This window comes from Pogoniulus pusillus, chromosome 9 (genome assembly GCF_015220805.1).
Source record: "Pogoniulus pusillus isolate bPogPus1 chromosome 9, bPogPus1.pri, whole genome shotgun sequence".
Classification (NCBI taxonomy): Eukaryota; Metazoa; Chordata; class Aves; order Piciformes; family Lybiidae; genus Pogoniulus; species Pogoniulus pusillus.
Window position 1 is genome coordinate 9,812,173 of NC_087272.1, and position 17,605 is coordinate 9,829,777.

The window sequence follows — 17,605 nt, forward strand, 5'->3', positions numbered from 1 at the left end:
AAATTATCCTTCAAAAAATATTTCTTATTTTTCATCAATATTCAGAGACACATTGGATGCTAAGTTCACTAGGAAGCACTTGAAAAACTGGGCCATTTTTAAAAATGCTTCCTGTGAACCTGGGAGCCTCAGCTGATTATGTGCCAAAATATTGCCATTGGACAATAGGGAACAGTTTGTTCAGTGTCAAACTGTGGTGCGCTCTCCAGTGCTAAATGTGCAGCTACCTCTTAGAGAAAGATAAGTTAGAAAACAAAACCTCATGCTGATAGAGCAGGAAGGTGTAGGGGTTTTACCTGGTGGTCTTAAAAATGCACTGTTAGAATGTTCCATACAGTCAGAAGCACTACTTTGCAGTCCAGGGAAAACACCCACACAGTGTCAGTAATCCAGGTATCTCTCCTGGTCTGCTGTGTCCCAACACAAGAAGGACATGGAACTGGTAGAGCAGGTCCAGAGGCAGGCCAGAAAGATGATCAGAGGGCTGGCATGCTCTCCTATGAAGATAGGCTGAGAGAGTTGGGGCTGTTCAGTCTGGAGAAGAGAAGGCTTCAGGGAGACCTTAGAGCGCCTTCCAGTGTTTGAAGGTGGCTAAAGGAGAGCTGCAAGGGGACTTCTTACAAAGTCATAGAGTGACAAAATGAAGAAGCTCAATTATGATTAGACATTTAGTAGGGAATTCTTGCCCATGAGAATGGCAAGACACTGGAACAGGTTGCCCAGAGAAACTGTGGAGCTTCCAAGCCTGGAAATTTTCAAAGGCAGGTTGGATGGGGCCTTGAGCAAGCTGGTCTAGTACAAGGTCTTCCTGCCCATGGCAAGGGGGTTGGATGACCTTTAAGATCTCATTTAACACAAACCATTCTGTGATTCTATGATAATGGACAATTAGAATAGTAAGCAGGAAAAACTGGGGGATGAAAATAGGTTTCAGTGTCCTTTTACATTCATCACTTTATAATTGACTGCAAAGATGGTATCGGTTTGAGACTCTCCTTATCCTGTGATTAGCTTTAGCTCCTTTTCCCATTTATTCCCTCCTGCAGGCCATGTTTGAATATCTGAACATCTCTGTCAACAACAAAGATGTTACAGACCAAATTAGATGGAAGGAAGCAAATGCCATAGCTTTGGGAAGAAAAAGTCTGATGCTTCATCTGAAATCGATAGACTCAGGTCTTGTACAGAGATGCTTTCAAATCATAATTAACTTGATGCACACTATTTTATGTAAACTTCAGAAAATTATTGAAGTCCTGTCCCTGGGGGAGGTTTTTGTTGCTTTGTATCACTCTAGTAGTGTCAAAAGAAAAAAAATATTTCCATTCTAAAAATCACACAGACCTTAATGGTGTGAGGATCACTGAAGCAGAACACAGCTTGCTTTACTGTCACCCTAAGTATGTGCTTCACAAACAACTCTTTTTTTCTTCCCCCCCCTTGGAAAAGCAAAGTATGATCACTGTAAAACTATGCTGAACTGTTTGTCCTTTGACTTTTGAATCTTTAGACTGACTCATCAGAAATGAAAAACACTGCTGATTGCGCCACAGATATGATTCTGATAGTTCAGCTGGCAATTGCTTTCTCTGGGAGTCCGATAAGCACTCTTCTCAGCTGAGCAGATATTTTATTGGAATGAGTTCATCTCAGACATTCACTTGGAGCCCTGTGCCATTATGAGAAGCAAGACAATAGAAGGAGAGCCTGTCATGTAATATGATTTACATGTGCTGAATTACAAATAATCAAGATGCATAGCACACATCTACGTGACTATGTCGATACAACTCTCTCTTTCATGCCCTTGCTATTTTTCAGTGCCCTACTTCTTTTTCTCATGTCTGATGCTACCACATACACTCTCTGGGCAAGGACCAAGCCTTTACTCCATCTAAAAGCATTAGGTTGCTCTTGAATTTAAGTATATAAATAGAAAACAAATAAACAAAAATCTGTGAGGAAAAAGTATCAAGCATCCTATGAATAAATGTTCCCCTCAGATGCAGCAATAAATGTAGGCCTTCACTTCTCTGCTCTGTCTGCACTGGATGGAAATGTTATTATTGGCTTCAGAAAGGACCAAAGGTAGCCTGAAAACAGCATATAGAAGCAGTAGGATGTGTTTCTAAAAGACTTTAGGACACAGGCTGAAAAGTTGGATTTATATCCATTTTCACTTATTACCTTCATTGGTACTTTTTGTGGCTTCTATTGCTAGAACCCCTTGGAAGGACTTTTTAGTAAAGAACAATTCCTCCTATAGTCTGTCATTGAGACTTTAGGGAAAGGAAAAGAAAAAGTGAATTCAAGTGGAAGACAAAGAAGGCTCTGCATGAAATATAATCCCATCTTGTATTTTATCCTGTAAAAAAAACAGTGCTTACGCTTCTCCAGAAGCAGCAGAGGAAGCAACTCTGCAGACTTAAAAGTGAACTGATGCAAAAAGCCCAGTTTCATTTGACATCTGATTATCACTGGAGAAGGTTTTGGTCAAGGAGTTAAAACCTTGAATTTGATCCATCTAGCCCTATACATTATTTGACGTTCTCCCAAACTCTCGGTTTCTTTGGCTCCATTTTTTAATGACATATAAAGAATGGGAGTCCTCAGCTGGTTTTAAAAGGAAGATGAAATGTTGCTTTGATCATCTGTGAGATCTGAAACTCCTGGGTTTCTTTGATTTTCCTTCTACTGCTTTTTCTTCAGTGCAATCTTTACCAAGTGCTAAATTTTACTGGTCTGCTCATTTATGCTCCTGGCAACCTGTACAAGCTCAAAATAACATGTTATATGCTGAGGAATAAAGATGTCCTCATCCTTGTGTAGAAACACTACCATTTTGGTTGCTGCTGCTCATAATAAAAATCAAGTTAGACCTCAGGATTTACTGATGGCCAATAAAATTGTTCTTCCAGATCAGCCTAGGTTTGCTAAAAGAGAACAAAATATTTTGCAGTATTCGTGCTCTGTGAAAACATTTGTCTGGCTGTTGCTCTGAAGGACATGACTCCCAAATAACATCAAAGAAATACTACTCATGTCAGAACCTTCCACTTAATCTGACACCTCCTTTCAGGCAAACTTGCCAAGTGGTACTCACCACCCCTCACATACACACCTGCTTGGAAAAGTCTGTGTGGTGAGTGATTTAGGATCCTGCCTGGAAATCAGTCAGTTGGTCTCTGCCTATCTCCTACTCTACCCAACCACTGCAGTAGCCATTGCCAGTGGCTTTGGGGGGGTTAGAACTGACAAATACAGAGCTAGTCCTCAAAAGAGTGAGATATTGCATGCAGGGCAAAACAGATGAAGCAAATGTGATTAAAATCCCAAAGGCATGGTATGCTTTATTTCCGTTTTGCAGGCAAATAGATTCAGCTTGGAGGGAGGAAGAGAAGGAAGCCAAATTTATAATTGTTGAGTTTCTTTCATTCCCAAACCTCTTGATTAATTTTCAAATGCCTTTATATAACTCTTTACAAAGAGGAGGAAAAGGATTCATTGTTTTTTTATAATATTAAATTTACAGTAGTAAATGTAACTGTTTATGTTGCTGTGATTGTTTTCTCATTTATCAGACCTCATCATTCTGGTCAACAAAATGGGAACAGATCTGGAATAACCTGATTAGATCTCAACAGACAGTTCCCTTGAGATTACATCTCCATCTGAGCAAAAATGTTTAACTGTTGTCTCTTTTTCCATTAACTTAGTTTCATTTATGAGACTTTTCCAGTGCTGAAAATCATGTGAGCAATTCTCTTTCTCTGCCTTGGCATGATTTCTGCTGCACCTTCAGCAGCAAAAGGCCACGTCAATTTACCCAGCAGAACAGAGTAGAAATCTTCTTGCTCCACTGTTTGACTTCTCAGTGGCTTGAATTAGGTGCCTCATAAACAGCATTTTTGGCCTCTCACTACAAATAAGATATATGTGAGGTTAACATGAAAGGTTTTCTTCTACCCTGTGTTGAATTTACTGCCTTTGGCAGCTTTGTGAGTTCCCTTGTTGTTATATTACGGGGTAGGTAAACTGCCTGGTTCTGAGCCACTCACTGTGCACTGTTATCACAGCCTATTGCTATCTTTTCAGATTCTCAAGCACTTTGCTGTTGGCTATTACAGGATTGCTCCTAGTGCACACAGTTGTGAGAGAGTGAGATTCAGAGTCTTAATCTCTTTAAGTGATTAAAAGGATGATTGGTGCTTCCATTCTGTGTTGCCAGTTAGTTAGATGCCTTCTTGACTTCCACTATATCTTCCTCAGTAAGATGAGAAACCCACAATTTACCATAAGTGAAAACATGCCTCCAACTGAAAATGCTGTTTTCCACAGAATCTCCATTACCTGGTCAATGAAACCAGTGCCACACTTGGATTTAGAACTCTCACTGCATGCTCAGCAGACATCATTACTGGGCTGATTAATGCTTCATTTTAATTTTGTTTCCCTCTGAATTTTCTCCTGCTTCTAAAGGAGAAAGAAAAACAAATATGCTGCCCCAAAAGTTAACAATTTCAGGCTGGGGCCGATCAAAGTAGGATGGAAATTTTACACCTCTCCTCCATCAAAATGCTTTTCTCCTCATGCCCTGCTATCTAAAGGTAGAAATGGATCAATATATCTGTGTATTGAATGACACAGCAGTGCTCAAGGGCAGGGATGACACTTAATGGAACTACAAATCATATTAGAAATATTAAAAGTAGTTCCCTGAATTGCAAGTGGAGAAATGAGGTCTTCCAAACTAACACCCTCACTCACAAAAGCAAAGAGAGCCAAAAGCAAGTTTTTCACTCAAAGAGGGTAAAATGCCTCCAGAAATTCATCAAGGAATTTCCCACAGAATTTCTAAACTGCAGTATTTGATTCTCCTGGGGACCTGCTGATGTCCCAACGTATCTTAAAGGTTATACTGTAAAAGTTTGTTCCTTTTCTCACTTTTGCTTCAACTGGTGTGTTCTATAGGGAGCTGGTAGTGCTGCAGCAGAGGAAGAAGACAGCCCTCCCAAGGTGACACAGCAATAGTACCCCAGTGCTGGGGCCAGATTTCAGGAATTTAAATGGGGAAACAATTATGACTGAAGAAATCCTGACTGTCCTTCTCAAACCAGTTCAAAACATTTGCATTTCCAAACAAGCCAAGCCCAAAAGGACACATTTTGTAGTTAAAAGCTGTCATAGAAAAGACTGTGAGTGGAAGAAGGACCATTGCAAGCCAGTAATTACTAAGGCTTGTGAACTCTAGGGGATAAATGATTGCTAGAGGGTGTTCAGAGCCAAGGATGGAGACAAAATCAGTCACTGCAGATGTAAGAAAACACTGGACAGGGAAATTGTTTCTGACACGGTTAATTTGCGACCTGGTGGAAGGCTACAACCAGTTTCACGTTTCTGAAATTAATGTCCTAAAATTTTTATTTGGTAGAGGGCCGCAGGGGAGAAGTCTAAAAGTGCAGCTCTGCCACAAAGCAGTCACTACAGCAGATTGCTTCTGCAGAGACAAATCAAACAAGGAGAATTAGCATAAAGAGAGCCAGACTCTTCCTGCTGGAGGCAGAGAGGCTCCATCTATTATCCCCAAATCTTGTGGCAAGGGCAGCTCAGAGAACAGAAGGAAATCAGAGGTTTTTAGACTCTGCTGCCCTTGTGTTGCTTTAACATCCCTGGACACAGGGAGCCAAAGACCTCTTTGGCATAGGCTCAGTGAGTGTTTGATGTTATTCCAAGGATGGACTTGGCTTGGAAGAGTTTCATTTGTTGTGAGTAGCAGCGGAGGGTGTTTCTCTCTCTCTCTCTCTCTCTCTCTCTCTCTCTCTCTTTTTTTTTTTTTTAATATCCTTCATTTTTTTCCATCTCTTTGATGCTTTCCAGAGCAGTTCTTTTTTCATTGTCATCTTCAACTAAGAATTTCCTGGGACCGTGTGACTTCTCCGTGAATGTCTGCAGCAGGCCTGTGCTGGTGGTGATCTTAGTTGTCACTTGTGGAAACTGCATTCCATTTTCTGAACTTAAAATTGGATTTCATATTGGAAATGAATGGCTGATAATTAGGGGATAAAAATTGGCATTACTTTATATTCCTGGTAGTTGACTGAAATGATAATCTGAATATTGCTCCTGTGAGCACATATGCGTGCCCACCAGCAATATCACAACAGTGCAAGGTGACTTCATACCCTCTGTATTGTAGAGAGCCAAAGGACCCATTTCGTAATCCTAGAGCAATGTGACTTAAGGTGGAATTTCTTCAAATTCACAAACAGATGATAGCAGGTGTCAGCATTGTCCAGATGACTGATGAGATGGTATTAATCTCTTTTCAGTTTCCTAGAAATTAAACTAAACCCTCCAAGCTTGGCCAGGACTTGCCTTGGCTTGTGGTTTGTGCTGGAGAAACTTGGGGTTAGTTTTCTTCCACTTTCCAAACATGGATTCATCATCTTATGCCTGTGGAGAGAACGCTGGCAAAGCATCTGTACAATGTTGATGATGGCCATCTTCCTGTCCAATCTAGGGATGCAGATTCTGTTCCCTACTACTTTCTACCTGGAGGCAGCCAAGCAGGGAGAGCATTGGCATTGTCTTTGGGAGCTCTGCCCTCATTCATTGCTACTGTGTGGAGGAATTAATAGTTTGAGCCCCGTCTTATCTTTGGACGTTGGCAGCTAGTCAGCTTCTTAGCAGTGCTGGCTGACCCCAGTGGTGTGAGCTAGGAATAAAGCATGTTTCTGATATGGAAGGGATATCTCTGCTCATAGCTATCACTATCAGAAATATATGATACCTATTTCTGGCTGCAGCTAGGCTTGAATCTCACCTTTTTAAAAGAGAAGATCAATGCTTAGATCTTGTGTATAACTCCACTAATGCTCTTAACTAGCAGAAGACACCAATCATCTCTGCTATGTCCTGAGCTAGTTTGCTGTCACCTCTCATTAGCTTCTGATGACTTTTACTGCTGACGTTATTTTTAAAGCTTAGAATAAATGCCTGTATTTTTGCTGTTTATGACCAGCAGCTCATTCACACATGTTTCTAGCTCTTTCTGAAGGAGGCAGCTACCACCAGTGAAGAAACCTGCAAGTCTCTTCAGAATTACAGTAAGCAACCTACTCTGTCATCTGTAAGTTCAAACAGCATTTTTCATCTGCAGATTTAAAATGAAACATGAAAACCTCATTGCTAAGGGGAATGAAAATGAGAATGATGTAGAAAACACTTTAAATGAGAATGATGTAAAAAAATGTAACCTGAAATCAAGACACATTTACTCCCTCATCATTTCTGACCTGGTCTGGCTTAAGATGTCTTACTTTAAATCTACTCTAGCACTTTTAATTTGTCCTGTCCTACCACAGAATAAGAGAAAAGCTGAAATGTTTTCCAATGTTAAGATGATGACTTTTGATGCTGGCTGTGTTAGAAGCTAAATCTTACTCAATCCATTAAAGAGCACTGTTTTCCCATGTCATATCTAGTTTTGATCATAGCAGAGAAATGGGAAACAATAAAAACAGATAATGTGAAACAGGTTTATATCTTTCTGCTTGATTTTTTTGTTGCTGTTTTTAGTTTTGCACTTTTGAAAATATCTCAGGAAGAGTTAACCTGATGGTAAGCAAAAAAACCCAAAACCCTTTTTTCTTCCTTTTCCCTTTCCCTCAGTTCTTGTTGAGAAATGCTGTATTTAAAATAAGATGCTATATAAATAGCAGTGTGCTGTAAGAGTACTAATGCTGACTGGGTGGCTAAAGTTCCTAGTGGTGGTTGGTGATCTTTCTAAGAGAGACTTAGCACCTTATGAGCAGATTCATTTCCAAATGGACTGGATGAAGTCTGTCCTGGAAAAGCTCCTTCTCAGATTCATTGCCTCTCAGTTGGAGCATATGTTGACTGATTCTAAGACCCCAGTCAACTCATTCAGGAGAAACTTCATCCATCTCAAAAAAAAACCCAACCCACCACCCAAAAAATCACCCCGCCTAAAAAGAAAGAAATTAAAAACCAACAAAAACCCACACCCAAACAATAAGGAGGCTAAGTAGTCAGAGTTGTAGCTGGTGTGAAGAGTGATGTCAATTTGTCTCCCAATAAACTAAAACAGGAGGCACGTTGTCAAACTTATGTACCTGATTAAAAAGTCTGTTCAAGTGGGTTCCATAAGTAGAGAAAAGAAGTTAAGAGATCCAGGAACTGATGTTTCTATTCTACACTGTTCAGCATCAAACAAGGCCAAGACTACTGCTGTACTTGGTTTCACACAGCATTAGCAACATCTTGCTTGCAGGCTTAGAGAGGCCACCCTTACAATGAGTTCCCCCAAGGAGGCTCTATTCAATAAGTTTGTTTTGATGAAGTGCCACATGCACATCGTGATGACACGCAGTAAATGCTAAATTGGATCTTTAGTACATAAATCACATAATTGCATATTCAGAAGTGTCCCTCACAGCAAGGGTTCACTGTAATTGTCAGTAATTGCACTGACCAAGGAGGCAATGCTATGTGTGTGTGTTATCTCCTGGAAAACTGGCCCTGTGAAAGGGGGACAGGAATGAAACATGTTTAAAATTTGAAGTCAGTGAAGAAAATTTTTTGTTCCACTGTGCATTCTTCTGCCTGTAACTGCCTCAAATTAGTTGACAAAGGTAAATGAGCCTAGAAAAGAGGAAACAAATGAAAAGTCCTTGAAAGATGTGTGTGATTTTTGCTGGATTTTTGAGACTTTGGAGATGTCATTTCGTAAAATGCAGAGTGGAAGTTCAAAGAGATCTTTGCTAGCAAGTAGAAAAAGTGTTGTTTTTTTTTAAAGGCAAAACAAAACAACAAACCAACCACAACCCCAAACCTCAAAAACCTAAATAAAACACAGCAGGGTAAAAAAAGGAAAAGGTAGTGGCAAAGGTTGAGGGTTTGGAGCAGTTACACCTCTGTATGCAAACCCTTTCTGAAAGCTGCTGACAGAGCTTTGGCATCTGATCATCTAACTGCTGATTAACATAGCACTGTTTTATATTTAACTCAGAGCAGGAGGGGCTGGGGCTGGCGTTGCACTGCTTATAAGGGGAGCACGGCAGGAACAATGTTCTTCTGTGCCCATTTCCTCCATCTCCCAGCCCAGATGCACTCCTTTTGATCATTCTCATTTCATCCAAATGCACGTTGTCTTTAATTAATTGAGTGTCTCATGGAAAGTGAGGTGGGGGAGATGGGCAGAGAATAGCTACACAATTAAAATACAAACTAAGTCTGCTGAGCTTACTGAATCTAAGTGCTGAAGTGACTAATCAGCCTTTTTTTTTTTTACAGTTAATGTTTTCCTGTGAGAACAGACCTGGGAGCAGAGATGGAGGGCATGGATTTTGAGGATAAGAAGTCCAAGAGGTACTGCATGAAGACAAAGCATGTGGCTATCATCTGCGGTGTTGTGGTTGTTGTAGGTCTTGCCGTGGGGCTTGGTGTGGGATTGTCCAGACCAGAATCTCAAGAATCTTCAGAGGAAAAAGATCAGCCAACAGACTCTCCTCCCCCAGCGGATTTGGGTCCCTGTCCTCCTAAAAATGATGAAACTGGGGAGTGGAGACATTTTAGGCTACCCACTTATGTCAAGCCTGTCCACTATGACCTGCAAGTGAAGCCTGAAATGGAGGCAGACATTTACACAGGGACAGTCAGCATTCATATTGTTTTGGAAAGCTCTACCAATGCCCTTTGGCTCCACCTGCGAGAGACCAAGATTACAGAGATGCCCACACTCCAGAAATCCTCAGGACAGCAGATTGCTCTCAATGACTGTTTTGAGTACCAGACACAAGAGTACATAGTGATGAAGACTGATGCAGAGCTCTCTGTCACTGATGAAAGTGATCCCTACATACTCACCCTGAAGTTTCAAGGCTGGCTGAATGGTTCCCTGGTTGGGTTTTATAGGACCACCTACAATGACAACGGAGAGATCAAGTAAAGAAGTTTTTTTTTCTTTTCTTTATTAAACTTTCTTCTCTATTCCTACTTGCTCAGGCCTGCTCTGTTCCTGTTCAGCTTCTCAGTCTTGTCTCTCACCAACTTGCTGACATTTCTGGGCTGTTCTTAAATTTTCTCATTTTCCCTAAGGAAGGTGCTGCTATTCAAAACCTTTTGGCTGCTGACAAGTGAATGTGGGCTGGAGAGATGAGGGACTTGTTCTTATACTTCTGAAAAACTTTTGCAAACTGACTTCACTGGTCCCAGGTCACCTTTGAGATTTACAAATGGCTGTCTCAGAGAGCTGAAGGGATTGAGGCCTGTTTTTAACTCTGTAGTACAATAAATAGGATACAGCTCTCACTATTCTCTCTTGTCACTCTCCGAGGTAACAGTTCTGGTGTAAAATGCTCTCGTGATAGTTTTCCTCATGTCATGCCTCCTTAATGTTGTAAGCCTGAGGAATATCCAAACCAGAATTTTCCTGCAGCTGGTTTAAGTTATGGGTAGGAAAGTCCATGCTATGAAGAATATGTTTGACAAGGGGGTTTGTGCTCCAATTCTTCCTTTTGAATATACTGATAGTTATTCAAGTACGACAAAGCCTCTGCCAATTCACTTAGCCCGTTCCACCTCCCACATTTGTGCTTCCTCAAGCTGAAAGGTTGCAAAAGCCATTTCCCACCATTCAGAGGTATTTCTCTGCAGTTTCTGTATGGAAGGGATGCTCATCCATTTCCCAGTATTTACCTTCCTGAATTGAGTCACTGCAGCCTTTACGGACAGAAGACACTCTTGGCTAGACTTTTCCAAGACCCTGTATCAGGAGACAAACACAGGTGTGTTTTCACAGCAGTTGTTTGCCCCTCCTGGTGACAACCGTGTCCCAAGTGAGAGTTGCATCAGCCCTGTGCAGCTGCTGACAGGCTATGCCAAGCAATGCAGTGAGAGGCAGCAGCAGCAAATACGAGAGGCAGAGGGAAAAACAAACATTGTGGGTTTTTTTTCATACATAACATAGTTATTTGATCTAAGAAGAAGGCATGCAGATAACAACTAGAATCTCAGACAGCTCTATCCCTCTTATTTTCTTCTCTCTACCACCTCAGTATTGCTCTGACTTGGAAAGTGATTAGGTTTTATTCTTTGGGCATCTGACATCCCCAGAGCACTTTTAAAGTGTAATGTCTTAGCATCTTCCTAAGTTGAGGAGTGTCACTTGCTTTTTATCAGTGAAGGATATCTAGATATTAAGTGACTTGCCTCAGGTCTGTCACAACACCAGAACAGCAAGACCTAGAACACAGAGCAGAAGATGTGAGAGGTCCATCTGCTAGATCCAGCCAGTGTAGGAAGACAAGGACCAAGCATCTAATGTCAGGAAAAACTTCATGAGCTAAAGAAAGCATAAAATGTGAGCTCACTTTGAGAGGGTTCCTACCTCTTGATACGAATGCTGGAAGCTACAATTCCAGGGATGATCCTAGCCAGTAGTCTGAAAAGACTCCTCACAGAGAGGAACTTGAGCATGTGAGTTTGTTAGGCTTAAGAAGGGCTCTAATAAGAGTGAGTGAATGATGATTTCCGAAATGCTTTTCAAGTGGTTAAGTTTGGGCAGATTGTTTGGGGAGTATGGAAGAGGCAATGCATGTGACAGTGATAAGCACAGCTTTGAAATGTGGTGATGCAACCACCAGCCAAGTTGCAGTTATGAAGCATGAGGGTAGGTGGTAGGATGAGGTGAGGAAAGATGGCAAAGAAAAGGTTTTGTTACTTATTAAAACTGCCTTTTCCCCTGGATTTCCACTAAAAAACATCACTGGCTGATATCAGCTATTTTTTTTTGCCTTTGCCTTAGGCAGGTATCACCCTCAGAATATATCAACCCAGACAGTTCATTTTTGGCATGCAGTCAGTAAACACAAATCAGATCAGGTAATGGCAAAAGTCAAATGAGTCTATTAACAGTGTATGTTGGAGAAAAAGGAACTGAGGTGAAAATGAGGGCTGCGTGTAATTAACCTGCTCCTCTGTCCCTTCCGGGCAGCATTAGAAGCATCAAGACCTTCTGAGAGAATTAGTAACACTGGAAAATCAGCTCCCGGGGCTGAGCTGCTCCCCAGCTGTCTACCTGTGAAGGTAAAGGTTTCCCAAAGCATTGCTACGATGCTTTTTGTTTACTGGGCATGTGCCCAGACTCTGCTGTTGCTTAGATTCAAAACTCCCAGCACGTTTTGTGAACAGTGGGTAGACATGTGCTGAGCATGCCTGCAAACCTGGGATCCTTGGGAGGCTTAAGGAGAGGAACGCCTCATTTGAGAATCCTGTTCAGAGAGATCACATAATTCCCATCAGGACAAAGGCACTTTTGGATGTGCCCAGAGGCAGATCTTGAGATACCCTGGGAACACAACTACTTCAACCTGTGTGAGAGGGTACGGAGCAGGAAAGCAAAAAGTGAGAAAGCAGCTTTGAGACACAGAACTTCCTAGATCTTCCTGTAGGTGCACTAACCCAGCTCTAATTACTGAAGTCCTCTGGTAAAGGTGTTTCTCTATCTGAGCATTTCATTTCCACACTGATGGAAGGAGGGAGAAGAACAAATCCTACTTTGCATGGTGCCCAGTGATAGGACAAGGTACAATGGACACAAGCTAGAACACAGGAGGTTACAACTCAACACAAGCAGCCAACTCCTTAAGGTGAGGGTGGTGGAGCACTGGAACAGACTGTCCAGAGAGGCTGTGTAATCTCTTTCTCTGGAGGCTTTCAAAACCCATCTGGATGTGTTCCTCAGCAGTCTGTCTGAGGTGATCCTGCTTTAGCAGGGAGGTTGACTCAGTTATCTCTGCAAGTCACTTCCAACCCCTAACATTGTGTGATTGGGCATAAGTGCATTCCAACATTAGTATTTTCAGATACTGGGGAAAGGAGCACAAAGAAAAATCATTTCTTCCTCTCAAGGAATGTCCTAAACCCCCTCCCCCCCCCTTTTTTTTTCCTTTTCTTTCTAATATTACAGATAATACAAACAGGTCACAGCAGCTTGTTTTGGTTATGCATTACTATTAGTGACAAAATACAGCTTCCATCTTACTGGAATTTTATCTTCCACAAGAAGATGGCATTGAAGCTTATGAAAGATACCAAGCTGGGCACATTTCTAACAGGACAACTTAAACTTAGGATTTTAGTTGATTAGGGTAATGGCAAAATATTCTTTAGTGTACAGTAGTTGAACTCCTGGATTTCTTATTCAAAGAGAAATTTTCCCAGAAGGAAATCTAAGGAAAGAACAGGAGGAAGATTGGTGAATTAGCTCAAGGGGAGTTTTTTTTAAGCATGAAACCACCATACACTGAAGGGAAAAAAAGTGAAGTGCAGGGTGTGTGTGTGTATGTGTGTGAAATTCATCATGATTCTAAATGCAGCACTGCTTTATTTTGGGAACAACAGCTGGATGCAGTCTCGGGCAGATCTTCCCTTTTTATTCCCATGGTATTTACAACTGTCACCTCTTGTTTGCATTTAAAGGTCTGCACATCAACAGCAACAGCAAGCAGAGGAGCAGAAGCCACTAAGCAGCACAGAAAATCTTATCTAAAAACTATACTATGCATTTTGAAAGAAAATTATAGTATTTCATATTTCTTGTGCCACCTCAACACATGCCACAGCCTGGAGTTCTCATCATCTACTCCATAGGAATGGTAGTGCTAAGGTTTTGCACCGCTTATTTCTGCCTGGCTTCACAGAACTATAGAATCATAGAATTATTTTGGTTGGAAAAGACCATTTAAGATCACTGAGTGCAACCATTATCTAATTCTACCGAGTCTGGTGCTAAACCATGTATGTCAGCACCATATTTCTGATCCTTTGTAACACCTTCAGGGACAGGGATTCAACCACCTCCCTGGGGACCCTTTTCCAGTCTTTGAGAACTCTTTCAATGAAGAAGTTCCTTCTAATATCCAGACTAAACCTTTCTTGGTGCAACTTGAGGACATTTCCTCTCTTCCTATGACTTGTTGCTAAGGAGAAGAGACCAACATGCCCAGGGCTTCAATCTCCTTTCAGGGACTTGTAGAACGAGGTCTCCCTTCATCCTTCTTTATTCCAGCCTAAATAACCTCAGTTCCCTCAGCTGCTCCTCACAAGACCTGTTCTCCAGACCCTTCACCAGCTTCATTGCTCTTCTCTGGACCTACTCCAGCATCTCAGTGTCTGAGGATAGATGGATTATCACCTTACAAATCAACAGAAAGATGACAGTGTTATCAGTCTGTAGGAACAAGATACAAATGTGTCTAAGTATAGAGCCAATTTTTTAAGCAATAGCAGGGAAGCATTGCCCCAGGGACTAGAAGTTAACTTACTCGTGAAACAGCTTTCAAATCCTATGAAAAGTAGAGAATGACATCATACAGTTTACCAAACAAAATCAAGGCCTGGAGTTACCTTAAGGCAAATGTTCATTGTGCTTTTTGCCCATGAACATCTGAGTTCCTGTTCCAATGAACATAAATGGTAAGAGCCCAGACACATTACCTCCACCAGGCTTTTAAATGACCCTTGCAGCTACAAGTTCCTCATGATCAGTTTAGTATTTAACTGTCACAGGGAAATGCCAAGGGCAAGAGAAGCTCTGAAAAATTGGTTGTCAAGTGAGCTTGTAGGATTGCTGCAGACCTGTAATTTATGATGTACACTTCTAATTACTTTTTGGAAATAAAAACTACCTTAATATAGTTGGAGCAGCTGTAGAAGTGTTGTCAGAAAATGTTTGACATTCCAGATTAATTGCAGAAGCATCTGTGATCCCTTATTAATCACTGGACACTTTGCCACTCTGTGGTGGCACTTTGCCACTCTGTGGTTCACTAAATAGGAGTGGGTGAGAGTGAAGCCTGTGTCACTATGAGAATCAAATACATGATAGGAACATTCACAGTCTTTACCTCACTTGTGTTTTGGTTTTTTTATATGACCCCTAATGTCTATCTCCTCCAGTTGTTTCTGCATAACCAAGATGACTTTCTAACTCCCACCTCCAAAACAGCATAACATCAGTTATGAACTGGGATGTTCACCTGAACTTTTCATTCTTTCTCTAGTAGTTTCATTAATGGAGTCATGGGGGCATAACAACACCAGCAGGAAACTGCATGTAGTTAACTGCAGAAAAAGAAACATGAAAGAAAGATGAGACTTTAGGAGCACTTATGGTACTCCAAGGTATCCTCTCAGGAGATGTTCAAGACTCCAGATCCAATATGTGTTTTATTGGGTAAACCCACAGATTGACTGAAGTAAACATTCCTATATGAGGGCCTTGCTTTTCTTTCAGATTATACAATCAGTAGTTTATTTCAGAGACATAAATCAATGGGAAAGCTCATCAGAAAGGTAAGTAAAATTGTTATGATTGATGAGGGGCCATTCCTCTTATTGCCCAGCTCTTAAAAACATTTGATGACATGCAATTTGCTTTAGCTTTTGCTCTGAAACCTAAAGGATGCTGGTGTGAGACTTTTGGGTATGTGTCACACATGACTGTGATGCCAGCTCATACATTTCTCATGTCACCTCCTTTTATGAATGGGCAAGTACACACAAATATTTGTAGTTAACTTTAGGCTGTGAAATTGCTAAAAATATTTGCTTACAATTGCAGATAAGATGCAAAAGTTATATAATGAAGGCTTGCCAATCTGTTGTTTGTTTAAGGAGCATTGCAGCTACTGATCATGAGCCAACAGATGCACGGAAATCATTTCCTTGCTTTGATGAGCCCAACAAAAAGGCAACTTACAACATATCTATCATCCATCAAGATTCCTACAGCGCACTTTCAAACATGCCCGTACAGGTATGTATTTCCCAACTCTGCTGTCTATGTGGAGTGGTTCCATAAAGCCACTGCAAAGGTAGCATGGATCACAAGGTCCTCATGCATTCATAGACTGCCACCAGATACTGTAAAGCTGAGGGTTAATTGAGATTCCATGAAATAAGACTGGTTGGTTGGTCAAGACTTGTCCACCAGCACATGACATGGCAATTCAAAGCTGAATCCAAAGCAAATATGAAATGTGGCTTCCATTTTTAACTAACTGGCCCTCTGTTTGGATATTCATGGAATCATAGAGTGGTTTGGGTTGGAAAAGACTTCAAAGATTTTCTACTTCCAGCAACCTTCCACTAGGCCATGCTGCTCAAGGGCCCATTCAGACTGGCTTTGAAAACTTAGAGCCTTGGAGCCTTCTCAACATCTCTGGCAATCTGTCTCTGGGCAATCTGTTCCAGTGCCTCACCACCTTCACAGGGAAAATTTTCTTCCCAGTGTCTAATCTAAATCGAGCTGAGAATTTCTTACTAATTATAAATAGGTAATGACAGGTTCTTCAGTTAATTCAAGAGGGCTCTGAAAAGAAATACTCTGGAAAACAGCCGCTTTCCAGATGGGAAGTACAAAACAATCACTGAAATTACATGATGGTTCAAAGTGAGAGTCTGCTGATCACAACCTAATGGCACAGAATCCTGCCAGCAAGAAAGTTTAGTTATTATTTTTAGTAATATAGGATCTGAAATCTCATTTGTCAGCTCATGGGTGTGGACACTTGTCAATCCACCATGACTATAATTTTCTACATAATCTATTTCTGGACCTCCTGGGTCAAATTCCAAGTTTTGTATGAAATTCAATGCATCGATTATCTACCTCTAGGTCCTCTGGAGGAAGTTTGAATGGTTTTCAGCTGAGAGAATTTCTAATGAATAGCTTAACTGAATGTGTAGTCCAATGTATCATTTCTAATGAATGTGTTCTGAAGTGGGAGATAAAGTGCCAAGTATTTTTCAAAAAGAAAAAAATAAAAAAGGAACTTCCAGCCCGCAGGCTGTTGACATTTGCATCTTCCCAGTCACTGCCCCACCCAGAAAACAAAGGTCTGCTTTGCTGTGTACTGGTTTATTTAGAAATTCCCCCAAAGCTCAGCTATTCCTTCACAATACAGCTGCAAGAACTGCTACCAAGCTGGTGCAGATGGCTCCCAGACCCTTTTCAAATTTAAAGCTCTGACCTATTTTTATTAAAAATATTTCTATGATATCTATGAGAGCACCAGGTGCTTTGATGAACAATATCTGAAAGGAGTGTTTGTTGTACCTTTCCTCAGAGGCCTTAGATAAGTGAGGGAACTGGCAAGGTAGCTGAAGGAATGAGACAAGGTGTTATCAGGATTTAATGGGCTTTCACATTGATTTTACACCTTCACACATGGACCTTGTATCTGGCATGGACAAAAAAAGCTATCAGACAGGCAAGAACAGATAATGAATAGCAGGTATAAATATTTAGAGGATGAATTGTATGCCACAGGTTGCAGGTTTGGCCATATTGTTCAGCTGAAAGTTAAGGACACTTGGGAAAATCCAGGAAGGTTTCTAATTTATTTGAAAATAAAAACTATAATCAGCACTAAACCTGATAAACATTTAAGCAATCCACCAATGGCAGTGCCAGCTTGTATCTGAATGACTTCAAGACAGATAAGTTAGCCTGATCTTTATCCTAGAGCAGCATCTCTGCAGTCTTTGACTAATGGGCTGCCCAGGGAGGTGGTGGAGT

At 41.1% G+C, this 17,605-nt stretch overlaps 1 protein-coding gene across 1 annotated transcript in view; it reads left to right on the plus strand.

Annotated features, from left to right (window-relative positions):
- Positions 1-7,045: 7,045 nt before the first annotated feature.
- The window catches only part of ENPEP (glutamyl aminopeptidase), a 39,524-nt gene continuing 28,964 nt past the window's right edge, over positions 7,046-17,605 (plus strand). The window contains exons 1-3 of the mRNA XM_064149370.1: positions 7,046-7,106; positions 9,316-9,966; positions 15,700-15,841. Of these exons, the coding sequence (XP_064005440.1) occupies positions 9,353-9,966; positions 15,700-15,841 (756 nt within the window). The 5' untranslated portion in view covers positions 7,046-7,106; positions 9,316-9,352. The remainder of the gene's footprint in view (positions 7,107-9,315; positions 9,967-15,699; positions 15,842-17,605) is intronic.